Source organism: Capsicum annuum, chromosome 8 (genome assembly GCF_002878395.1).
Source record: "Capsicum annuum cultivar UCD-10X-F1 chromosome 8, UCD10Xv1.1, whole genome shotgun sequence".
Lineage (NCBI taxonomy): Eukaryota > Viridiplantae > Streptophyta > Magnoliopsida > Solanales > Solanaceae > Capsicum > Capsicum annuum.
In genome coordinates, this window is record NC_061118.1 from 5,032,270 (window position 1) to 5,058,960 (window position 26,691).

At 38.0% G+C, this 26,691-nt stretch overlaps 2 protein-coding genes across 2 annotated transcripts; both read left to right on the forward strand.

The window, feature by feature from the left end:
- The first annotated feature begins 9,955 nt into the window (after window positions 1-9,955).
- Window positions 9,956-15,747, forward strand: LOC124886368. The gene is made up of 2 exons (XM_047394309.1): window positions 9,956-10,791; window positions 13,115-15,747. Exon 2 carries the CDS (start codon window positions 13,651-13,653, stop codon window positions 14,725-14,727), a length of 1,077 nt encoding a protein of 358 aa, XP_047250265.1. The 5' UTR covers window positions 9,956-10,791; window positions 13,115-13,650; the 3' UTR covers window positions 14,728-15,747.
- A 626-nt stretch (window positions 15,748-16,373) lies between these two features.
- LOC107838801 (actin-histidine N-methyltransferase) lies at window positions 16,374-26,028 on the forward strand. Its single transcript, XM_016682002.2, has 5 exons — window positions 16,374-16,921; window positions 23,908-24,074; window positions 24,356-24,652; window positions 25,002-25,265; window positions 25,391-26,028. Exons 1-5 carry the CDS (start codon window positions 16,606-16,608, stop codon window positions 25,766-25,768), a joined length of 1,422 nt encoding a protein of 473 aa, XP_016537488.1. The 5' UTR covers window positions 16,374-16,605; the 3' UTR covers window positions 25,769-26,028.
- Window positions 26,029-26,691: the final 663 nt, after the last annotated feature.

Sequence of the window (26,691 nt, forward strand, 5' to 3'; positions counted from 1 at the left end):
CTGGTGGTGGTATTGGTTGGTGGTGGCTATCGGTGGTGTCGGTATTCATGGTGTTTGTAATGTATTTTTTAAAATTTATGCATACATCAATTGTAATGTAATTTTTATTTTTGTTTGTCTGTAGGTAAAACATGTCTCCCAAAAGAAAAAAAAATGAAAGTGGATCAACGTCTGGCCATTAAAAAAAGGCTACAGTACAGAGGGATTCTAAGGAGCTTTCTGAACAATCTCAGTCAGGGAAAAGTGAAGCTGAGGAGAGCTATGAAAACAACGTTAAGGGAGGTGAACAAGGGTCCGTAGATGGTGATGAAGAAAATAAAAGTGAGAAAAAGCAAGAATTGAATAGTGAGAAAGAGAAAGAGGATGATCATTAACATGATGATAATGGATCACCGAGCAAAGAGCAACACCAATATTAAGGAGGCTGATCTCTTTAATCCTCTCGATGATGCAGTACATCTTCTTCAAGTAAAATAATTCTACTCAAAGATAAGAAAGATATTGAACAGATGTTATATCTAGTGCAACAAATATTATATCTGATGCACCAGATGGGACATCTATTGTGACGGGGTATATATTGCATCAGATTACCCATTTGTTGCTTTGGTTCTATGAACCCAACTCCTAAAATATTAAACATCTACCGCAAATTATGCAACAGATATTTAATCTGATAACATATTGTTCATCTGTTGCGAGGTACAGATCATCTGTTGAATAATAGATTACTGTTGACACCTAATTTTTGCCCTCCACAACTATGTTTAATCTTGAGTTTCTTCAATTTTCAAATAAAACTACAACAATTATTTTTTCCAAATAAATGCATTTTAAAATAGGTAGTTGGGCTAATTTTGTCATTCAGGTGATAATTATTTATTTTCGTATTTGCATTGTACAAATGATATCATTTAAATGAACATTTTCATCAAAATTGGACTTTAAATTAAGGATTATTTTGAAAACAAATTCAAATGGTTGAAATATTGATTTAAATATGATTTATTCTAAAAATAATCTATTCGAAGAAATATCTATTCAATTTTATCGAATCAAGAAGCTCAGGATTAAACAAGGTGTTAACTCGTATCGAATTTCGATTTTATTTAGTCAATTTATTAAATTTGACTCTAATTGAAAGCAAATTGGCCCCAATTATAATGCAATTGACCGATGAGATAGTCAATTTGGTTAGAGTTTAAATAAGTTGCCTAAATTATAATCTTAATACCCAATTACCTTTTCTTAAGTGGAATTATTTTAATCCAATTAAATTTAATTAAGGTTATTTAATAATCCCAATTAGATTTAATTGGGCTATTAAATAATCCCAACATAACCTAATCAAAACCAAAATCAGCCCATTCCCTTCATTAATTAATCCAACAACTCAGCAGCCCAATTATACCCACCAACCCAGGCCCAAAATCCCTCCGACCCAGCCTAGTCCCATAATCTTTATCCTCTTTTCTCTTTTCTTCAAGAACCTACGCGTACAACCATCCAAGAAAAAGAATACAACGTACAACAACAATTCCCTGCTTCAATGAAACAACATTCAAACCCACCGACCCATTCGACCGAAATCCATCCAAATCAACCCATTTTCCCCTGATTCCCCTTATCTCAACCCGCATCCAACCCGTTTTCTACTTCCTCTTCACAGTCACGTGCTTTCCCACACGATTTTGATACGAAATCTTCTAGAAAGAGGGTGAGGTGTTACCCCTAACGTCCGAATTCCGTGATTTTCGGGATAACGCGTACGGATTCGTACCTGTTTGGCAAATTTTTGTTGGTTCTTGGGAAAATGATCCATTTCCCCCAATGGTTGTTGGCCGTCTTTTGAAAATCCGTTCAAGAAAATCAATAGGGGTACAATTTGTGAGCATTCTCCTCTTTTGAATTCAAAAACGAACCCTCAACCCCTTCTTTTATAAATAGATCTCTTTAGGATCTGAAGAGAGGAGGAAATTTTTTCTTTCTTTGGGGATTTTTCTTTCTTTTGGTAAATATTCCTAGGCTTTAGGGTTGAGAAAATTAGGGGAGAAGATTGGAGGGGTCTTAAATTGGACCTCCACTCCACTCATAACCCATCGCCCATCGTGGTAGATGAAAGGGCAATTACTAATAGTTTTGAAATCGGTGATGATCCGGAGGAGGCCTCACGATCCATCTTTTATATGTCAAAACTTTATTTTTGTATCTTACTGCTTTCAAAAATGCGGGGGCTTGTATTTGTGCAAGTCACAAGCCATGGTATTGTAATTATTTCTCAAATTTCAATGAAAAGGCCTTCATTTATTTGGAAAACTATATTAGTTCTAAAATGCTCCTAGTCATATGTTTTGTTATTTTCTTATTATCTAACTTAGTTTGTTTTTCCATTACAGTAACAGTCGCTTAAAACCTGCCAATGTTGTGTCATGTCAAAGCCTGAACGAACAAAATAAAGGGGACGATGATGGTTGAAAGAATGATGACGAGGAACGGTTAGTTGAAGATATGGAGGAATTTGAGAATCGCGAAAAACCCAATCTGGAAGAAACTAAAATAGTCAACTTGGGAGATCACGATGAAATCAAAAAAACCAGTATCAGTGTCCACCTCGCGGTGCCATAAAGGGAAGAGCTGATCCACCTGTTGCGGGATTATATCAACGTGTTTGCTTAGTTCTATGATGATATGCCAGGGTTGAGCACCAGCATTGTGTCACATAAATTGCCGATAAATTCTGAGTTTGATCCAATCAAGCAAAATATGAAAAAATTCAAGCCAGATTTAAGTCTAAAGATCAAGGAAGAAGTGACAAAACAAATCCAGTCTAAGGTTGTCGAGGTCACAAAATATCCAACATGGTTGGCCAACATCGTCCCTGTGCCAAAGAAGGACGGCAAGATTCAAATTTGTGTTGACTATAGAGACTTGAACAGAGCCAGTCCTAAAGATAATTTTTCATTGCCCAACATCCACATTCTCATTGATAACTGTGCGAAACATGAAATGCAGTCATTCATTGATTGTTTCGCCGGCTATCATCAGATACTAATGGATGAAAAAAATCCAGAAAAATGGCTTTTATTACGCCCTAGGGTGTTTATCATTACAGGGTAATGCCGTTTGGTCTCAAGAATGCAGGTGCAATATATATGAGGGCCATGACGATGATTCTCCATGATATGATCCATAAAGAGATTAAGGTGTACGTGGATGATGTAATTATTAAATCCCGTGAGAGTTTGGATCATCTAACTCATCTGAAGAAATTCTTCAACAGATTAAGAAGGTACAATTTGAAGTTAAATCCTGCTAAGTGTGCTTTTGGTGTGCCATTAGGGAAGTTGCTGGGGTTCATAGTCAGCAGAAGGGGGATCGAGCTAGACCCATCCAAAATCAAGACAATTTAAGACTTGCCCCCGCTGAGGACCAAGAAAGAAGTTATGAGTTTCCTGGGTCGTCTGAATTACATTAGCAGATTCATCGCTCAATCAACAGTCATATGCGAGCCAATTCTCAAGATGTTGAAGAAAAATGCATTGAATGAGTGGACAGAAGAATGTCAGAGAGCTTTCGATCGCATCAAGAAATACTTGTCTGCACCACCGATTTTGGTCCCACCGAGAGAAGGACTTCCATAATTGCTTTACCTGCCAGTCTCAGAAAATGCTTTTGGATGCGTCCTCGAGCAACATGATGAGACCGGCAGGAAAGAGAAAGCCATTTACTACTTGAGTAAAAAGTTCACACCATATGAAGCCCGTTACACTCTTATAGAAAGGACATGTTGTGCTTTGACTTGGACGGCTCAAAAGTTGAGGCATTATCTGTCGTCCTACACAACTTACCTCATCTCAAGAATGGATCCATTGAAGTATATATTCCAGAAGGCCCTGCCTACAGAAAAGCTAGCCAAGTGGCAAATGTTGTTGAGTGAGTTTGACATTGTGTATGTAACCCAAAAAGCAATCAAGGGGCAAGCCTTAGTAGACCATTTGGCTGAAAACCCAGATGATGAGGAATACGAGCCACTTCGGACATACTTTCCAGACGAGGAAGTTTTGTTCGTAGGAGAAGATATCACGAAAATCTACCCCGGATAGAGGTTATTTTTTATGGGGCGGTCAACTTCAAAGGTTCAGGAATTAGAGCAGTTTTAGTGTCAGAAATGGGCCAGCATTATCCGATAACTGCTAAGTTATGTTTTCCATGCACCAACAACATGGTTGAATATGAAGCTTGCATCTTAGGGCTCAAATTGGCACTTGATATGGGTGTTTGTGAATTGCTAGCCATTGGAGATTCAGATTTGCTAATTCACCAGGTACGGGGAGAATGGGCGGTAAAAAACTCCAAGATTACTCCTTATGTGGAGCTGGTGCAAGAATTATGCAGAAGATCCAAGGATGTTGATTTCAGACATATCCCACGGACACAAAACGAGTTTACTGACGCTTTGGCCATGATATCTTCCATGATTCAGCACCCGAATTAGAGTTACATCGATCCCTTGGCAATTAGCCTGAAGGAGCAACCCGCGCATTGTATACATATGGAAGAGGAGCCTGATGGAAGGCCTTGGTACTATGACATTAAGAGGTATTTGAAATCTGGAATATATCTGAAGAGGCTAGTAACAACCAAAAGAAGACAATCTGGCGTTTGGCAAAGAATTACTTTCAAAGTGGAGAAATTCTTTTTAGGAGGACTCCTAGTTTGGGATTCCTAAGATGCGTCGATGCGGCGGAAGCAAATAAGTTGATAAACAAGGTATACGCTGGAGTTTGTGGGCCCCACATGAATGGGTTTGTCCCTTCCAGAAAGATCCTGAGAACTGGTTACTTCTGGATGACTATGGAAAATGATTGTAGTAAGTTTGTGCAGAGATGTCCGAAATGTCAAATACACGAGATCTAATTTGAATGCCTCCACACAAGCTTCACGCAATGAATTCTCCTTGGCCTTTCGTAGCTTGGGGCATGCACGTCATCGGACCAATAGAGCCACTAGCATCAAATAGGCATAGATTTATTTTGGTTGCCATTGATTATTTCACTAAGTGGGTCGAAGCTGCTTCGTATAGAGCCGTCACTAAGAAAGTGGTTGCAGATTTCATCAGAAATAACTTGATTTTCTGATTTGGAGTGTCGGAATTGATTATTACTGATAATGGGGTAAACCTGAACAGTCACTTGATGAAAGAAATTTGTGACCAGTTCAAGAGTGTGCATCGCAACTCGACAGCGTACCATCCCCAAATAAATGAAGCCGTAGAAGCTGCTAACAAGAATATCAAGAAGATCTTGAGAAAGATGGTCGAAAATGATAAATCATGGCATGAGATGTTACCTTACGCCTTGCTAGGGTATCGAACAATAGTTCGAACCTCCACAGGAGCAACTCCCTATTTACTAGTTTACGGGAATAAAACTGTGATACCCGCTGAGGTCGAAATACCTTCCCTAAGGATTATTCAGGAAGCTGGACTGAGTAACGAAGAATAGGTCCGTGCTCGCTATGAACAATTCATGTTAATTGATGAAAAGAGAATGGTCGTTGTATACCATGGTCAGCTGTATCAACACAGGATGGTTCGTGCCTTTAACAAGAAGGTAAGAACTCGAGCATTTGAAGTGGGGCAACTGGTTCTCAAATGAATATTCCCTCACCAGGAGGAGTACAAAGGCAAGTTCGCTCCAAACTAGAAGGGGCCATACATAGTTCGCAAGGTGCTATCTGGAGGAGCTCTAATTTTGTCTGAGATGAATGGCACAGAGTGGACCAAACCAATCAATTCTGATGCGGTAAAGAGATATTATGTTTGAATGACGTTCTAGTTTTTGTGTTTTCTTAGTTTGTTTGTAATCACCTTTGTAATAATATTTTTTGCTAGTGTGTAACTGCCTAGAATCCTTTCCCTTTATCCACGAACTACATTTGACCTAAATTCCAAAGAAAGAGATACGTAGGCAACCTATGTCGGCTTCGGTCAACCCCTTAGGAAAATTTATCCTTTCCCCTCTATGCACGAACTACGTTTGACCTGAATTCCCAAGGAAGAGATACGTAGGCGGCCTATGTCGGTTTCAGTCAACACCTTAGGAAAATTTATCCTTTCCCTCTATGTATGAACTACGTGATGACCTGAATTCCCAATAAAAGGGATACATAGGCGGCCTATGTCGGCTTCGGTTAACCCATTAATTTCTTTTGTATATCCCTAGCGTAGACTGAACTACGTTTGACCTGATTCCTACTTCAACGGGATACGTAAGCGCCCCAACGGCTCGGTCATATAACCCTAGGAAATGGAAACTGGGGCAGAATTTTCAAGAAGGAATCTCGAAAATTCACAAGAGAAGATCGACATCCAACAAAGAGAATGAAGATCAGCAAAGACTTCAGATCCACTCAGATTGGTATTATCTCAAACAAGTTTAAACTGGGGAAGAAATTTTGAGGAAGACCTCAAAACTTCCACCAAATGCCAGAACATATTCCAAATTCCCCAGCACCAGAGGTTAAAGCTTTGGAAACCACGAAATGTAACAAAGTCTGGGTAGACTCAATTTTTGGCAATGATAGAACTACTTAAAGAAACCCTCCAACAATAATCATGAGTTTTGGAAACCATCCATCAGATATAGTCAGAACCGCGAGGAAGACGTTCATTGAGCTAGTATATGACATGACTAGCAAAAATTTTCTAAAATTTTACAAAAGTTTTCAAAATTATTTTCAAAAATTTAAGACTATTTTCAAAAATCTTATGACTCACTTACTTAGTACTTGCCTAGATATCATTTGGGATAGAATATCAGGGTGAAAGTCTCAATATGGTGGAATGCCCAAGAGATGGCAAGGGGCAAATCAAGGATCGAAGAAGGTCAACATGGAGTAATTTCATTCAAATAATCATTTTTCTATGGATTCAGGGATCAATACGCAAAATGAGAGTCTCTTTCAAAAATCCCCGAGCAAATTGGAAGCCACAACAGATCATTAATGCCCAAGAACGGTATTTTAGGGCAGCCCTAAAAATAGGTTTAATGCCCATTTATTGAGGACCTTTTGATTTGTCCATCTCATTTCTTAAGATCGTAGGCGACAAACAAAAGCACTTTGTCTTCCTTACATGTATCGTATTTAGAAGTTTCCTAAAAATAGTTGTTAGTAAAAGCGACTTTGTGTCTACTAATCGTCTAACTTGAGTACAGGTACATGTAGAAAGCAGGACACTGACAAATGAAGCTAGGTAAAATTATTTTATCACTGCCACAATAGCCATTGCATATCATTGCCGCAAAGGCCATTCAATATTTGTTGACGTGCTAGACACAACGCTGGCGTCGAGGATATCATCAGCATTAAACATATCTATCGACATGCTAGACATAACACTGGCGTCGAGGATATCATCAGTATTTAATATATCTATTGACACGCAAGACACAACGCTGGCATCGAGGATATCATCATCTTTTCATGAATCAGCATCTGAATACATTAAGAGCACATGATTTGGAGGGACACCTTCAGGTCGCTATCTAAGGATGAATGATATATAAGATTTCCTAGAAATTGACAATTTGAAGGTCATCTATAAGTCATATTATTTGAAATAGGATAATGTGCAAGATCATCTATGAGTTGATAGCCTGTAGGTCATCCGTAAGCCACAATAACATCCTAACCGGATAGTGTGCAAGATCGCCCAAAAGGTTACAGTTCAAAGCTTATCCGTAAGTCGCAACTAAATCCTTATCGGAGGATATGCAAGATTGTCAAATTGATACGTCCAAGGGTTCTCTATAAGTCGTATCATATCCAAGATCGATTATGTGCAGGATTACCCAAAGACGATCAATTTGAGGGATTATCTATAAGTCAAATTGTATCCAAGGTCGGATGATGTGCAGGAACACCTGAAAGCTAGCGATTTGAGGGATATCTGTAAGTCATCTCTTATCCAAAGTCGGATGATGTGCAGGATTATCTTAAAGCTAGAAATTCAAAGAATATCTGTAAGTCGCCTCGTATCCAACATCAAATACTGTGCAAGATCATCTAAAGATTGACAATTTAGGGAAAATTTATAAATCGATCATCGGCTACAACCGAAGAGGTTATCATGCCACATACAACAAGTGATATAGGTAACCAAAAGGGCCAACCCACTTTAAAAACATATTCGCTTGACAAATGAGCTAATTATACAACAACTAAGGAGGTTGTTGTGTCTGTTATTACGAGTTATTTCCCATCAAACAGGTATAATAAAGGATGACTTCACTTTTTAGGCCACAACTCACGTGGAGATATGGTAAAAGATTACTTACCTCTTTCGTGAATTATGTTTAACACTAACACTTTTTGCCTAAAGCATTGTCGAGAGCATTCGAGAGGATGAAAATCTCAAATCAAAACCACAGGTGCGGACGATTCTAAAAAGGACGCAGCACAACGTGGAACTCTTTCTCAGTAGCAAAACGGAACATAGTCTGGAGAGGGATGTCAAACTCTCTAGACGCGAGCCAAATGATGATCACCACCACCATTTAACCATGCCTCTATTAGAAGGCATGTGGGTATTTTTTGGATATTCTGGTCTCACCTTTACCTCTGGGATGTTTGTTAACTCATACTGAGGGGAACTTTCTTTTTCTTTCAAATTCGGGTGGCAACACACTTAGAGTTTTGGAAATTATGCTTACATAAGTTCTTACCTATGGATGTGAAGAGCTCCGCGTTCATGGTTAAGAGGTTACAAGCTTCTTTTCCGCAACTCGATTAACTTGTCACTCATCCAAAGCTAAAGATTATCTAAAATAAAATACTATCTTTTCTACCGATCGAGTCGAACTACAAACAATCTGATTCCCTGAAATCTTGGGGATATGTAGGCTGATCTTTCTGTAGAAAACTCGACTGCATTCCAATTTCCCCCCAAATCCCTGTATTCCCCAGCTTTTCGGTTTAACCAAAACACTCTAAAATCGTGATAGTTGGTGAATTTTCTTGAAGATCGTGCTCAAAATCAAACTTTATGAACTACAAGTGGCCTGAATTCTCATGAAGCCTGAGATATGTAGGAAACCTGATACCGAGGTTCAGCCATAATTCCTGAAACTCGTGCGGAAAACCAACCTCTTTTAGAAGCGAATTTGTGGTCGGACAAAAATTAGGAACGTCAACCTCCCTTTGCCCAGGGTTACTTACATCCACCCTACCCAAAGGAAGGGGGCAGTTGTTGACACTTAATTTTTGCCCTCCACAACTACGTTTAATCTCGAATTTCTTCGATTTTCAAATAAAACTACAACAGTTATTTTTTCCAAATAAATGCATTTTAAAATAGGTAGTTGGGCTAATTTTGTCATTCGGGTGATAATTATTTACTTTCGTATTTGCATTGTACAAATGATGTCATTTAAATGAACATTTTCATCAAAATTGGACTTTAAATTAGGGATTATTTTGAAAACAAATTCAAATGGTTGAAATATTGATTTAAATATGATTTATTATAAAAATAATCTATTCGGAGAAATATCTATTCAATTTTATCGAATCAAGAAGCTCAGGATTAAACAAGGTGTTAACTCGTATCAAATTTTGATTTTATTTAGTCAATTTATTAAATTTGACTCTAATTGAAATCAAATTGGCCCCAATTGTAATGCAATTGACCGATGAGATATTCAATTTGGTTAGAGTTTAAATAAGTTGCCTAAATTATAATCTTAATCCCCAATTACCTTTTCTTAAGTGGGATTATTTTAATCCAATTAAATTTAATTAAGGTTATTTAATAGTCCCAATTAGATTTAATTGGGTTATTAAATAATCCCAACATAACCTAGTCAAAACCAAAATCAGCCCATTCCCTTCACTAATTAATCCAACAACTCAGCAGCCCAATTACACCCACCAACCCAGTCCCAAAATCCCTCCGACCCGGTCCAGTCCCATAATCTTTATCCTCTTTTCTTCAAGAACCTACGTGTACAACCATCCAAGAACAAGAATACAACGTACAACAACAATTCCCAGCTTCAGTGAAAAAACATTCAAACCCACCGACCCATTCGACCGAAATCCATCCAAATCAACCCATTTTCCCCCGATTCCCCTTATCTCAACCCGCATCCAACCCATTTTCTTCTTCCTCTTCACAGTCACATGCTTTTCCACACGATTTTGATATGAAATCTTGTAGAAAAAGGGTGAGGTGTTACCCCCAACGTCCAAATTCCATGATTTTTGGGATAACGCGTATGAATTCATACCTGTTTGGCAAATTTTCGTTGGTTCTTGGGAAAATGATCCATTTCCCCTAATGGTTGTTGGACATCTGTTGAAAATCCATTCAAGAAAATCAATAGAGGTACAATTTGTGAGTATTACCCTCTTTTGAATTCAAAAACGAACCCTCAACGCCCCCCTTTTATAAATAGCTCTCATTAGGTCTGAAGAGACGAGGAAATTTTTTATTTCTTTGGGGATTTTTCTTTATTTTGGTAACTATTACTAGGCTTAGGGTTGAAAAAATTAGGGGAGAAGATTGGAGGTTTGAAGAAGGAGAAATCTTTAGGTTGGATTGAAAGGCTAGCTCGAAAGTTGGGGTATGGGAATTCTGAAAATAAGAGTTTGTTTTTTCTGCTAAAATTTTCTTGTCCATTTTTCTGGGAAGCTAGTCGATCAATTGGAGAGTTTCCGAATCGACAATACGAGCTCCCAGTAGGGACGATTTTGCTGATAGCTTGAGTCACGTTTTCTGCCACGAAATAGGTAACTCCCCGTTCCATCGAATTTTGTTCATTTCTGCTTTATCTCAATCTTCTCTAGTTATAAGTTTTTATAGCGATATTGCTTGCTGAGTTGTCTGTTGTTGGAAGTCTTGAAGACTGTAGGTCGTTGTCTTAGTGAAAAAAAAACAACATTATTGATTGATTTTTTATCGAATACTCTCATGTTTGTGTAACCACTTAAGGTTTGTGCAGCTGACCTCATTAAAGTATCGTGACTTAATAGTCTTCAGGTTGATAATATGTGGTTTTAGCCGACTTTATGTCAAATTTCATGTTTTGATCGTTTTCGTTTTCGTTTTCGACTTGAAGGTATTCGGTTGTAGCTAACTTTACAGTAAAGTTGCATGTTTTGACGATTTTCGGGCTGAAGGTATCTTGTTATAGTTGATTCCTATGTTAAAGTTTGGTGTTTGGTTAGTTTCAGTTCAACGGTGCGTTGGTTTTGTAGTTGAGTATTTTTGCTTTGATCTTATTCAATAGTTCGGTTTGGTATTACGGTTAAACACTTTGATGGGCAGTTGATGAAATTTCCTTAGCCTCCGTCTGTTTTTCATTGATAAGTTTGTGAAGTTGTCTGTTTGTCACAAAGGGAATTGGTTGGGGTTTACTATTCACTGACGATCCTCTAATAAATATTGCAACATTTAATAGCATAGAAAATAAGACCAACATCATATCCTACTCTCAATTAAATAACTAATATATTAGGTCAGGAAGAGTGCCTTTTCTTTTACTGGAATCCTTTCATTCATATACACGCCTCCATGCAAAGTCACTAGGGTGTAATATAGCGTGTTCCCTTCAATATTTATGTTAAAAATTTAAAATCATTAGATACGAGTGTTTGTTCAGTGAGCTTGCACCTAATCTTTCATTTTATGCTCGGGTATGGGGTATTGATTTCAGAATTTCCTGTGTTGTTGGAATAATTTGTTTCTATGAACATATATTAATTCCTATACTTTTCTTTTCTTCGCATGAATACGCTCTGGAGTTCAAGCGTACTCATTCCCCTTACATTCCTTAATGGGCCACTGAGGCCCATCATCATTGAGTCAAGCCTGAAGTTCTAAGCTCAAAAGTAATCCTATGGCACATACACCTGTTGAGTTGGAAAAGAAGAATAGATTAAAGTCCCATTCTTGAAGTGGCGATGAGACTCGTGTCTCCTTTATATTTATTTATTTTTCGTCATTATTTATTTATTTTTGTCGTATTCATTTATTCCTTCGATTATTTATTTGGGCCTCGAAGCCAAAGTTTTATCTTAATACAGGTGGAGAAATACTCGAGCCAAAGGCTCAAAAGCTAGATTAGGACAGGTGAAATGGGTCGAAGGACCAATTAGATTAGGACAGGTTTTCTTGGTTTGGGCCAATGGCCTAAATCCCTCATTTCCTCCCCTTCCCCTCTTCTTTATGATTGTTTGCCTTATGTGTTTTGTGAACCTAGTTAAATCTTTAGTCAAGTCGCTAAAAAATTGGTTTTGCATAAACACAAAAATATTACTAAAATCGGTTTTCTTTTTCAAAAATTCAACTTCTCAAAGTTAATCAAAGACATTTTCAAACAGTCTGGATAACCGCAAGTTAGCGGACGTTTTAGGTGCTTAAAACCTTCCTAAAACGTTAATAGGAACCGCTTATCTAGATTCTCTGACTTAAAATGATTTTTCTGTTTTGAATCGTTTGAAGTAACTTTTATAAAGGTTTTTTAATTTCTTTTCAAAATTAAGTGGCGACTCTCTCTCAAAAAGTCAAAATTTCTCCGCAAAATAGAAATGGCGACTCTACTGGGGACCTAACTAGGTTCTGACCAAATGTTTTATGTCGTCTTTGATTAACTGTTTATGTGTTTATGTGTTTCGATTATGTAAAGTTTAATTATCGCATCTCGTGGCATTTCCTGCATCTTATAAACTGTTTTGGGGTTTCGTAGATGTCCCGGCCTTTGTTGTTAAATTTCAAAATGTGTTCGAAATACGAACAGCTTATCAGCACGTGAGTCGTCTGACGTTGTTCGTATTTTCAAACTCAAGTTGTCCGCTTGAGAGCCAGTGTCCAAGCCCACTCTAGACACCGAGGATAGAACGAAACCAAAACTCTATTTTAGGCATGTGCCTAGGACGACCCAACATCCGAGCGGGGTATTGGGACCATTAGAAAACCTGCCCTATGTCTATTTGACCTCGAGTCAGTCACAAATGAACCATGCTTATGTGTTGAAGAAATATATGCTTGTCTAAATTCAATCCATTATCCTTTGGGGTCGGGGAAAGGCTTATTTTGTCTTCTTTTATGTAGATATAGCTCAATTGCATTCCCGTGAAAAGTTTAAGATGGTCACCAAACCTGACGATAACCTGAAACTATGGTGGGATTACAGGGGTACAGAAGAGAGAAAGATTGTTAGAACACACATTGGGCATCTTCCTTCTTTGATCGAGATGAACGCTTGGCCCGAAATGATCCATGTACTAACAACTTTTTGGGATGATCAGAACATGGTATTTCGCTTCGGGGATGTTGAATTGACCCCCACCATTGAAGAGGTATTGATTTGCTACGAGAGCACGGAAATGTGTTTTAAGAGAAAGGAGACACCGAATAAGAATATTTTAGTCCCGGATGTGTAGGATCGTCAATAGATCAGGGAAGCATTTTTAACTGATGACGACACCTGGCTAGGAGAACGGGATGGAGTAAATATCACTTTTTGTGAGTTGTACCATCGGTTCATAAGATTCAACTCTTTTCACAAATTTAGGCATAAATTGGAGACGGAAGCAAAATGGAAGGAAACGAGAGCTTTTGCATTCGCGGTAGGCCTACTTGGAACCATGGTGTTCCCGCAGGGGGAAAATGGCACAATTCGTTCGAGGGTTGTAACAGTGACCCATGCACTCTTCTTTGGAATGGAATACAATTCTAAAAAAGTATTCCATAACTTAGCCCCTATGATTGTCGCCGACATATATCGCGCTTTGGGAAGATGTCAAGTCGAGAATCGTTTCTTTCAAGGCTGCAACCTTATATTACAATGGTGGATGATGATGCATTTGGTGAAAAATCCTAGAACGACACAACCTGATCCCAAAACAAGGAGAAATCTTCTAGAATCACACGACATGTGGTTATTTTTACACAAGTTCAAAAAGGAAGCATCCCACGAATTTTGGTTAAAGACTCTTGGAGAATTAAGAAATGGCGATGTCCAATGGTCCCTTAACTATATTCGTTCAGGAAAATACATCATTCGAGGGGGCGAATGGCCTTTTTTAGTGCTCCCGGGTTTCAGGGGAACCCGCCCCTACAATCCTGGCAGAGTTCTTAGGCAATTCAAGATCAAGCAGGAGACGCCTCAAATCGATTCTATACTCAGATTCTTCACTGAATATGATGAAAGTAAGCCCTCGCTCAAAGACTACATGATAAATGGGTGGAGAAGGAAAAAGTGGGTAAAAGTCTTTTTCCGTATAGGGTATGAACCTGAAGTCAGCGACACTTACAAGGAGTGGTTAAAAAAAAGCCTCGCCGGAGCATTGAATCCGGGACCAAATGTGCCCACTCGGGTTGTGGATGTAGAATCCGAGCATCAAATTCGGCTTCACAGGCTACAAAATGAGTTCTATAAAAGTGAAATTGCACACCGGCAGATGCACATGGAAGACGCTTTGCCCATACATACGTTGAGGGAAGAGTTGAAAAGAGCTAGGCAAGACGCTGATGATGCCAGGCAATGCCTAATCGATTTGGATGATAGCATGGCCTCCCAACTCGACAGCATAGGAGAAATGACTTACGACTGCAAGGCACAATTATGCAGGAGTCACCTTATCATCAATAGGTATCAAATAGCACATGAGGTAAACAAGGCAAAGAAGGCGAAAGCAGACGAAGAAGCCTCCAGTAGCTAGCTTTTCTATTCTCCCCTGCGTGGGAACTTATCTTCTTTCATGTTATTTCCCCTTTTCCCTAAAAATTGTATTCCTGTTTCGTTATCTTTTGTAGGCATTTATGCCCTTTTTGTGTCTATATGAGTTGGGGGTTAATGAATTGACTTTGAGGAAGCATATATTTTCTTCAAAAAATCTTTAGGCCTGAACCCTTGGCTCAAAAAGGGTCATCCCAATTAGGATACGCGTTATTTTAATGTCTTGTGTGATATAACTGTTTTATGTGCTTATATGCGTTTGTTGAGATCAAAGGCAAGTTTATCCACTATGACCTATGGATGAATTTGGCTATGATGCGAACAACTTTGTGTGATTATTTTCTGTCAAATATTTTGCATTACTTATCACATACGGAAACTACCACATTTGCCTTTGAGTTGTTTTACTTTGCAGATAACAGAAATTACTCCGTGTTGATAAACTGGCAGAACATCCCTACTTCACCCGATCGAAAGTACAGAAAATCCCATCCTCAGACCATCATTCAAAAATGACAGGAAATGACGAAGAAAGAACACTGGCTATCCGGGATAATGTGATAGCGGAACAGAATGAGACGACTGCGGAACTTGCAAGAAAATTAGAATTTCTTCAGGAGGAAATAAATCGCACTCGAGAATTGGCTAACTTGGCTATCATCGTCAATGCCCCTGCTCTCGGGGGACACGGGACTCCACTCCAAATCCTTCCCCTCAGTACCCCTATTCTCGGTGACCAACCAACTAACGTATCATCCGGCTTCGCTCCTCCATTTGTCCAAAACACTAATCGTGAAAATAATCCAGACTCCTACCATCCACAAATAGAGAATAGAAGACTATTTGAATTTATGAAGATAGAGTTGAAAATTAAATTTGACACGCAAATTTTATTCGATCGAATTTGATTAAATTTTCGAATGGACCCTATGTAGTGTAAATTTGTTTAATCCCGTTAATAAGTTAATCCCGTTAATAAATGCTGCTTATTGGACCCTTGATATATTTCAAGACAGTGAACATACACAAATGGCCAGAAGTTTTATTTTATAAGTAAAAGTTCAAATTTATTTAGTGGAGAGAGAAATCCAACATCTCACACTTTGATTAAAAAAAAAAAAATTCAAGATCACACATTTTAAAAAGTAAAAATTCAAGATCAAATATTTGAGAAATAAAAATTATAAATCAGACACTTTATGAGACCAAAATTCAAGACCAAAAACTAAGCTTAATCTCTTGAATTTAATCGAATTCAATACGAACACCACATAAAATAGAAAAAACAAAACCCCCAAAAAACAAAATAACTTATTTAGCTGGGACAAATATTTCAAAACGACACACTTTGGACGATAAAAATTCAAGGCCAAACATAACATTTAGTAGACAAAAATTCAAAATAAAAAATTAAGCGTAATTTCTTAAATTTAATCGAGTTCAATGTGAAAATCAAATTAAATAATTAAAAAAAATTAAAGAAAATTTTTTATTTTCATCTTGAACTATATGCGAAAAGGCTGACACACACCCGAACTTTAGGAGGGTCTGATTATCCCCGAACTAATTAAAATCATATTTTTGATAACCTTAATACCTATGTTGTACATACATGACACAACACACTAAAGGATCTATGTATGTACCCATGTGTTGTACCATGCAGGGATTAAGGTTATTAAAATCTGATTTTAATTAGTACAGGATTAATAAAATCCTCCTAAAATTTGAAAATTAAGTATTTTTCAAAAAAAAAAAAAAAAGCATTATATTTCCAAAGTAAAATCCTCTCCCCCACATTCAACCAAAACACAAGAACTTAGAACTCCCCTCTCCACTTCACACTCAAACATCATCAAAAATGTCAACCAAAATGATACTTATGGCCAACTCCCTAACACACGTTCGCCCATTCACTTGCACAACATCAAGGCTAGTACAACAACCACCAGACCTCATCAAATGGGTAAAAACTGAAGGTGGATTTGTTCACAAATCCATAAAGATAGCACGAGGTGATGATGACTCTTTTGGATTTGGATTAGTTGCTTCTCAAGATATCCCAAAAGGGTCTGATATCATTGCTCTTCCTCAACATGTTCCACTCAAATTTGGGTCTGAATCAGAAGCAGAAAATTCCCATTCTTGTTTGGTAAAATTAGCTCAACATGTTCCTGGTAAGGGGTTTTTCTTTTGTGTGATTTTCTTGGATTGTTGTTATGTATTGTTTTATTATGTATCGTGTTGTATTGTCTTGTATTGTATTTGTATCTTACTGTATTGTTTTATTGAATACTATGCTTGGATAGATTGTATCGTTTTGGTAAAATTAGCTCAACATGTTCCTGGTTGCTTCGTTTTTTTCCTTATATATGCTTTTCTTGGATTGTTGTTACGTATTGTATAACGTATCGTGTTGTATTGTCTTGTGTTGTTTTTGTATCATACTGTATTGTTTTATTGAATACAATGTTTGGATAGATTGTATCGTTTTGGTAAATTAGCTCAACATGTTCCTGGTTGCTTGTTTTTTCCCTTGTATATGCTTTTCTTGGATGGTTGTTGCGTACAGTTTTATAATGTATCTTGTTATATTGTGTTGTAGTTGTGGTTGTATTGTACTGTATTGTTTTAATGAATATAATGTTCGGATAGGTTGTATTATTTTCTGTCATTACATAATGATACACATAAAATATACAAGAAAAGTAGGATACGGGTTAGAGCTACTATAAAAGATCATTGCTTTCGACTTTGGTTAGTTGCTTTTCAAGTTTTCCTAAAGGGTCTTATCTTATTGCCCTTCCTCAACATATTCCTCTCAAATTTGGAGAAAATTCAGTTGATAGTCCCCATTCTTGTTTGATAAAATTAGCTCAACATTTTCCTGGTAAGGGGTTTTTCTTATTTGTCTTATATATGATTTTCTTGGATTGTTGTTATGTATTGTTTTATAATGTATAGTGTTGTATTGTATTGTCTTGTGTTGTATTTGTATCGTTCTGTATTGTTTTATTGAATACGATGTTTGGATAGATTGTATGGTTTTGGTAAAATTAGCTCAACATGTTTCTGGCTGCTTTTTTTTTCCCCTTATATATGCTTTTCTTGGATTGTTGTATAATGTATTGTATTGTATTGTGTTGTAGTTGTATCGTACTGTATAGTTTTATTGAATACTATGCTTGGATAGATTGTATCGATTTGGTAAAATTAGCTCAACATGTTTCTGGTTGCCTTATTTTTCTTTCTTATATATGCTTTTCTTGGATGGTTGTTATGTATTGTTTTATAATGTAGCATATTGTGTTGTGTTGTATGATACTGTACTGTTTTATTGAATACGATGTTTGGATAGATTGTATCGTTTTGGTAAAATTAGCTCAACATGTTCCTGGTAAGGGCTTTTTTCTTTCTTCTTGTATATGCTTTTATTTTTAGTTATCTTGATTTAGTATCTAGTTGAGGTCCTTTGACAAGGAGGAGTTGCTTGGATGGTTAACACCCTCCACCTCGAACTCTGAGATCGTGGGTTCAATTCACCAAGGAAACAAAGAGACGAGAGCTTTCAGGGAGGTAACAACATACCAACGTAGTCCCACAAGTAGGGTCGAGGGAGGGTAGTGAGTGTGCATATCTTACTCCAACCTTGCGAGGTAGAGAGTTTGTTTCCGATAGACCCTCGGCTCAAAAAGAGCCATCATACATCAAAAAATTTAAAAGTCAACTAGATAGAGTGAAAAAGAAAACCATTAATCAGTAGGTTTTAATGATAATTAGATTGTTCTTGAAAAATTTCAATTTGAATGTGAAACTGTGAACCACCACAATCTTAGGCGTTGTTTGGTTGGAAACAAGTTATCCCGGGATTCGTATCCACCCTCAAGGTGAGATAAAAATAACACTACAATCCGGGGATAACTAATACCGAAATAAGTTATATCATGTATTTTGTTCCAACTAAACATGGGATAAACTCATCCTAAAATTAATTTCGGGATTAGTTATCCCTTATCCCTTGTACCAAATGAGCTCTTAGATTGCTGAAAGCATGTAGCGCTCCTAGACAGATTTTTTTTATCTAGGTGTGACTTAGTGGTCAATGAAGTTGGGAAAGCCATGAGGTCTCGAGTTCAAATTCCAGTTTAGGTAAAAACAAGAAGTAGGTGATTTTTTTCTTAATCAACCTAGCCTTGGTGGTAGAGTTACCCGGTTGGCGGGCTAGTGGGAGGTAGCAGGTATTCAATGGAATTAGTCAATGTACGTGTACAAGCTAGCGGAGGCGCCACCTATCATAATAAAGTTTTCATTTTTATCACTACATTAACAGAAAACTAGTTGGGGTTCACTATATAGTACTTCGTCTCCATTTCGTTTTGCTCAAGCTAAGTTTCCATAGGTTTTAATGATAATTAGATTGTTCTTAAAAAATTTCAAGTTGATTGTGAAATGTGAACCACCGCAGCTCTTAGAATACTGAAAGTCTACTTCAGTATATACCCGATCCAATCTCTATACCTAAATAGAAACACCCTCCTAAAACTGTATCATCGCAATTGGAGCCGCGACTTCTGCAAATTGGAGGTGCAACCTAATGTGACTTCTGCAAATGAGGCGAAAATCATGGTGAAGTGCTCCGATAGTCTACTTCAGTTAACCTCGTCGAACTGAAGAACCTAATGCTTAGCTGGGGTTTGGTTAATCTCAATATTGTAAGACCTAGTGCTTGTTTGGTTGAATGTATTTTGTAAGTTATTATTGCTTTGTATGCTTTTTTATATGACTCTGATTAATTTCTGATTTCGTTGTGCTATAATGTTGTTCGAAGTTGGGGTTTCTATGATGTTGGTGTCGGTGAAATTTACTATTGTTCTAGGGCTTTTTCTGTTTATTTCATGCCCTTGTGTAGCTTTTGTCTTTATTTTGTGCATATGGAATCGAGATGTTAGGTTTTTTTGATGTTGGTGTCGGTTTGTTACACCGTTTTCTCTAGTTTATCTCTTGTTTTTATATGCGTCTTTTACGGCTTTTTTGTATCAATTTTGTGCATTTGAAAGGCATGTGTATGACTTTCTAAACTGGTAGGTCCTTTTTTCATATTTGTTTTGTTCTCTTGGGTGCTTCTATCTGTGTGAAGTAGGCATTGGTATGTTGTATTTTTAATGCATGTGGTCCCTATAATTTTGCCCCCTTGTCTTCTCATTAAATAATGTAGATTCCCTACAGTTTTTTGTGTGTATTCCTACTATTGTCTAACAAGTTTCTTTTTGTCATTGTTTGCCATGTGAATTTATTGAAGAATGATTGATAAAGTGGACTGCGTATTTAATTATGAGGGAAAGTGGGTCCTATCTCCTCAACTAGTAAAAAAGAAAAAAATTAAATCAATCTTGAGAAGTGTGCGATGTTGATCTGTTGTCGTATATTGACTTATGTGCAGAGTTCTTAGAAAAGTTTGGTTCTAAGGTTGTGAAACAACTGCTACTAATTGTGCTTGAGGATGATTCAAGCATAAGGAAACTACAATCTGTTCTATCTTATGATTTTAGGGTGATTCAACTCTTTGTTGCAGATGAGGGTGAAACTACTGTTACATCTCCAAACATCTCTCTTGTTTATGAGCCTAATGCAAATGCAGTAGATGTATGTATAGGAACGGATTGTGAATCAGAGGAGGAGGAGGAGGATAATGAACCTATTCAGTGTGTTTATAATAGTGAAGAGTTGGACGTGCATTGAAAGGAAAAAAGTTGAGAAGTCAACGACAAACTAGACAACTTCTAGAGTTTTAGACAAGTGGATGTGGTTAAAGATCTTAAAGAAGCTAAAAGAATTGTGAGCTTTTAGTGTATTGCTAGGCAGGTTTGGCTTCAAATTGATAAGAGTGACAAAACTAGATTGAGATATGTGTATGATGTTGGACGTCCCTTTGAATGTTTGATTTTCGAAGATACGAAAGTCAGTGGTTCAAATAAGACCTTGAATACAGAACACACATGTTGACCAACTTTGAAGAACATAAGAGGTACTCAAGAAGTTTTAGCTCACTGCTTCAAGAAGAAAAATCCAAAATAATTCAACATAAGGCAAGATATAGATGATAATTTCTGTTTGAATGTTAGTGCTCCAAAGATGAAAAGGGTTATGAGGCTTATGTTAGAGAAATTGAAGGGTAGCTACATTGGTGAATTCAATAAGTTGGAAGGTTATGGTCAAGAATTCAGGGATAGCAACCCTGGTACTGATGTGGTCATAAATATATCTAAAGAGGCTTTGGAGTAAGGAAAAAGAAGATTCCTAAAAATGTCCGTGTGAATTCAAGCTTTGAAAAATGGTTGGAAAGGGGGTTTGAGGCCATTTATAGGGCTGAACGGTACTTTTTTTAATGAGATATGCAAAGGAATCTTATTGGTTGCACCAGAACAAGATTCAATGAAACACTCCTATCCACTTGCTGGGGCAGTGGTACACAAAGAAACAACTATAACCCGTAAATGGTTTGCTGAGTTGCAGAATTATGAGCTAAAGCTTGTTGAGTTAGCTCTTTTGTTCTTCAACGCTGGCCAACATGTGTGTTTTCTGTTCAAGGTCTTAATGTTGAACCCCTGATTTTTCCTTATCTTCAAAAATAAATCACTCAAAGGGACATCCAACATCACACACATCTCAATCTAATTTTGTCACTCTTATCAATTTAAAGCCCAACCTTCGTAGCAATACAATAAAGGCTCACAATTCTTTTAACTTCTTTAATATCTTTAAACCACATACCTTTGTCTAACTCTAAGAATCTATCTAGCTTGTCGTTGACTTCTCTACTCTTTTCCTTCCTAAACACTTTCAACTCTTCACTATTGTAATCATTAGGAATAGGTTCTTATCATCCTCCTCGATTCATAATCATTTGCTATTCCTACTTCTACTGCATTCACATTAGGCTCATTATCATTAACAAGAGAGATGCTTGGAGCTATAACAGTAAATTCACCCTCATCTACAACAAAGAGTTGAACCACCCTGAAATTGTAAGACGGAACAAATTGTAGTGTCCTTATGCTTGGAGCTATAACAGTAAATTCACCCTCATCTACAACAAAGAGTTGAACCACCCTGAAATTGTAAGACAGAACAAATTGTAGTGTCCTTATGCTTGGAGCTATAACAGTAAATTCACCCTCATCTACAACAAAGAATTGAACCACCCTGAAATTGTAAGACAGAACAAATTGTAGTGTCCTTATGCTTGAATCATCCTCAAGCACAATTACTAGTAGCTGCTTCACAACCCTAAAAAAAAAAAACTTTTCGATGAACTCTGAACACATGTCAATATATAACAACAAATCAAACATCATACCCTTCCCAAGATTGATTTAGTTTTTTTTTATGTAGACTAATTGAGGAGGTAGGACCAACTTTTCCCCATAATTAAATACCAAGTCCACTTGATCAACCATTATTCAATAAATTCACATGGCAAATAATAAAAGAAAAAGGAAATTGGTAGACAACTGTAGGAATACACACAGAAAACGGTAGGGAATCTAACATTATTTAATGTGAAGACAAAGGGGCAACGTTATAGGGACCAGATGCATAAAAGCTACAACATGCCCATGCCTACTTCACATGGATATGAGCATCTAAAAGGACAAAACAAATTAGTCTGGATTCTAATCTCAGCCTTTGAACTTGAACCAAAAGCCGAACCTAAGGTTATAGTCCTGCCTCGTATTCTCTTCTTTAAAGCTCCCCTTCTTCAAAAACCAAACTGCACCTTGCTGTTTAGGGATGGTAGGATCGAAGCTCCGACAAGCAAACACCTGCTCTCTGTGCAACCTAGCTGAACTCCGAAAGTCAAGGAGCCAACATGTGAAAATGTTCATAAAAGGTGAACCGTAAGCAGGTTAACTGAGTGTAATTACTGAGCTAAGTACTGACGACAGATATAACTGGGGAAAGGGAAAGTGCCAGTGAGGGGGATACTGTAGCCCACATAAGCGGGTTTAGTATTATCTGCAACGAAGTTGAGAAACTGTATTGTAGCATCCAAGGGTGTGGCCTAGTGTCAGTGAAGTTGGTTGAGAACCATGATCTCTCGGATTCAAATCCCAACGGAGACAAAAGAAAAAAACACTACGTGATTTCCTTCCATTTCTCCTACCCTTGGTGGATTGAGTTACCTGGTACCTGTTGCTGGTGGGGAGGTGGCTGGTATCAGTCGATGTGCGTGCAAGCTCACCGAGACACCACGATTATTTAAAAAAAATGTCTTCTGGCTATGCGCAATATCCCAATCTCGAGGTACTCAGTAGACATATCCTTTTTCGGGCTTAGGCACCAACTTTAGGGAATCATATTTCTGACAAGCCAATTGCAAGTCTTAGATGACGCTTGAGATAAAGTGTCAGTTTTTGGAATGTTGATACGAGGTACCATGTCACACTGGGGATGTTGTCCCTTGTCTTAACCTCTCATGACCGATCTACTAGTCTTTTATTGCACCCAAACGCCTGTCTAAGATAGTACCCTGGGTGCTCATACCATTTTGTAGCAATAACATAAGCTATCTGCAGGTGATAAATTCTTAGTTGAACACCGTCAGTTGCATTTTAACAAAAGAGAGATCACAAAAAGGGGGAATCTGAGACGGCACTCTCTAGTTAAAATGTCATTTTTTTGGCATGTTAACGCGATGTTCCATGTCCCACGGGGGATGTTGTCCGTTTCCTTAACCTCCCATAATTGGTCTTCTGATCAGTGAAAGTAGTATTAGCAAAACGAATATGCTTACTGTCGCATGCAATACAGATAGATATGACCGTTATTGGTGATTATGTATGGTGTTGGATTGTTTGCTAACGTTTATAGTACCTTGAAATTTTCTTAGACGTTCTAATCATGTTCTATTTGCTGGTTTCCAGCAGTTTGTACCGCATTGCATGCCTATCTATTTTGCAAATCACTCTTTAACATTTAATCTCGTCGTTCTTTTTCTGTCCATTTTCAATAAAATTAATCGCTTTCTCAAATTACGTGGCGAAATGCTATACCATTGAAAAGAGGTTCGGTCTCAATATAGATTGGTAACTAAATTTTTAATAAACTAGGCTTTTGAGTATTTAATAAAAGGAGTAAACTGGAAACTTGGAGCATTTGGCAGAGGAGCTGTGGGCTATGAAATTGGGTTTGAAGCTTCTGCAAGAGAGAGCAACGAAAGTTTCGTTCTGGTGGCCGTACATCAGCAATCTCCCGGAGACTTACACCGTGCCGATTTTCTTTCCCGGAGAGGATATCAAGAACTTGCAGTATGCTCCTCTTCTTTATCAGGTATCAAACGGATATGTTGAATATGTTTTTCCCCGTAGAAATATATTTCTCTACGGCATAATACATGAACGTGCTCTTTAACTTGGCCTCAGCTGGCATCTATGCCCTCGAACATTGGGTGTGCACAAGTAGACACTTAAAACTATCATAAAGTTGAACAAGTAGACACACACATCCGATATGGCAAATCGCGTAGATGTACACGCCCTTTCAAGCAAATCGCGTAGATGTAAGTTCTGTGTTGCCCTGATGTGGAAATGTTAAACGTGTTCATTTGCCAGGTGAATAAAAGGTGTCGGTTTTTACTGGAGTTTGAGAAACTTCTGAAGCGTGAACTTGAGAATCTTAAACCCGATGATCATCCTTTTGGTGGCCAAGACGTGGATTCATCTGCTCTAGGATGGGCTATGTCAGCTGTTTCATCTCGAGCATTCCGGTTGTATGGCAGTAAACGTCCTGGTGGTACCCGTAGTAATGTTCCTATGATGCTTCCACTTATAGATATGTGCAACCACAGCTTCGATCCAAATGCCGAAATTGTACAGGAAGAAGAGAACTCCAATAATATGCTTGTAAAGGTATTTAACTACTTGCATCTCACTTGAAAATGTAAACAGGCCAGCCCAATGCACTAAAGCTCTCGCTTTGCGTGGGGTCGAGGTAAACTCTGGACCACATGGTCTATTGTACGCAACCTCACCCTCCATTTCTGCAAGAGGTTGTTTCCGCGGCTTGAGCCTGTGGCATCATGATCAGTTACGCCAAGGCTCCCCTTCATCGCACTTGAAAATGTGCACCGATAAATTGGTTCTTCCTTTGTCATAAACGAAGGTGTTAGTTTGTTCCATTCAATGTTCATATATATCTCGTATTTTGATTGATGTTGTCGTCTTTGCCTCTTCTTTTGCGTTCTTTTTTTCTTAACAGGTGGTTGCCGGAAGGGAGATAGAGCAAAATGATCAGTTGCTACTCAACTACGGCGGTTTAAGTAGTGATCTTTTTCTTCTGGACTATGGATTCGTCATTCCATCGAACCCCTACGACTGCATTGAACTTAAATACGACTCTGCTCTTCTTGATGCTGCCAGTATGGCTGCAGGGGTTTCATCCCCAAACTTCTCTTCGCCGTCCCCATGGCAGCAGGAGATTTTATCGCATTTAAATCTTGTCGGACCAAACCCTGATCTAAAGGTTCGAGCTTTTTCTTCCCATATATTTTCATCCTACTCATATATACGATGAGCTCGGTCTTAAAACCTATCGAGGCGATTAGTTTCTGGAGCTGAACAGATTTTCTTTGCTGGATTATCTTAAAGGTGACGCTAGGAGGTGGAGAGCTAGTCGAGGGTCGATTACTAGCAGCCTTGAGAGTTGTCCTATCAAGCAACGAATCAGCAGTGAAGCAACACAACTTGAAGGCGCTCAAATCGCTGACAGTTGAAGCTCCACTGGGGATATCAACTGAAGTCTCCGCTCTTCGCACTGTTGTCGCATTGTGTGTAATCGCGCTCGGACACTTCCCAACGAAAATCATGGAGGACGAGTCGTCGTTGAAGCAGAATGTTTCTCCTACTACTGAGTTGGCTCTCCAGTTCAGAATACAAAAGAAGTCCCTCATTGTGGATGTTATGAAGGATCTTAGCAAGAGGGTAAAGTTACTCCTTGCCAAAGAATCATGCACGCACCTCAAGTAATTCTACGGGATGCCTGTAACCTCGTATTAGTAGAGGTACCGGGTAACTCTGTTCATCACGGCTCGTGGACATCTAACTTTTTGTGAGGTCTTATTCAGTTTACCTTCACAAATTTTGGTGATTATGGGGAGTATCATGTAGGCAACCTACTCTAGTGCGATTATGATTAAACTATTTTTCCTTCATCACTTAACACATGTTTTACGCGATATATATTCTCACTTTAATTTGAAGTGTTAAAGTTAAATTGTTGGTTTCGTATAAATATCTAGTGCAGATAAGTGTTATTCGTAGTGTATGGTCGAGCTTAAGAAACTTCTTGCTGCTCTGAACCTGCCCCTGCTCTCGCTCGGTGCAGAAGCATCTTTCATTCACGCAGGATACATTGTAGGGCTGCATTTCGAGAAAGATATGATGTATGCAACCTACTCTAACACAAACATTAATGTAATCAGCTACAATAAGTGTATCATCTAAAAAAAAGAAATTGGTTACACCTTAGAGATGGTTATCCCAATTTAACAAAAGGGAAAACGCATAGTTTCCACTTCAAATTGTATCCGAAAAGTCAAAGCCACACCTAAACTATACTAGTGACCTATTACACACCTAAACTATAAAACAGTAAAATTATTTACACCCTGTCAGGCTACCACTACTTGCATGTGGTGTAATGTTTTACACGCGTTGCCACGTTAGCACCACGTCAGTAAAAAGTATCATTATTTTATAGTTAAGGTGTGTAATAGGTCACTTATAGAGTTTAGGTGTGGATTCGATTTTTAAACTATAGTTTGGGGTGGAAACGATGCATTTTCCCTGATTTTTTTAGCCGTTTACTTTTGTTATTTAATAGGCCGGACGCTCCTAAAATAAATGTAACACACGCGCCTTAGAATGGGGGTCGTGGGAAGGTAATAATA

What these genes read in the sequence shown, in the direction of transcription:
- LOC124886368 (XM_047394309.1), top strand. Translation starts at nt 13,651, where the DNA reads ATGGTGTTCCCGCAGGGGGAAAATGGCACAATTCGTTCGAGGGTTGTA.
- LOC107838801 (XM_016682002.2), top strand. Translation starts at nt 16,606, where the DNA reads ATGTCAACCAAAATGATACTTATGGCCAACTCCCTAACACACGTTCGC. An exon ending in ATTAGCTCAACATGTTCCTG is followed by an intron (nt 16,922 to 23,907) that starts GTAAGGGGTTTT and finishes AGCATTTGGCAG; the next exon opens with AGGAGCTGTGGGCTATGAAA. An exon ending in ATGCTCCTCTTCTTTATCAG is followed by an intron (nt 24,075 to 24,355) that starts GTATCAAACGGA and finishes TTCATTTGCCAG; the next exon opens with GTGAATAAAAGGTGTCGGTT.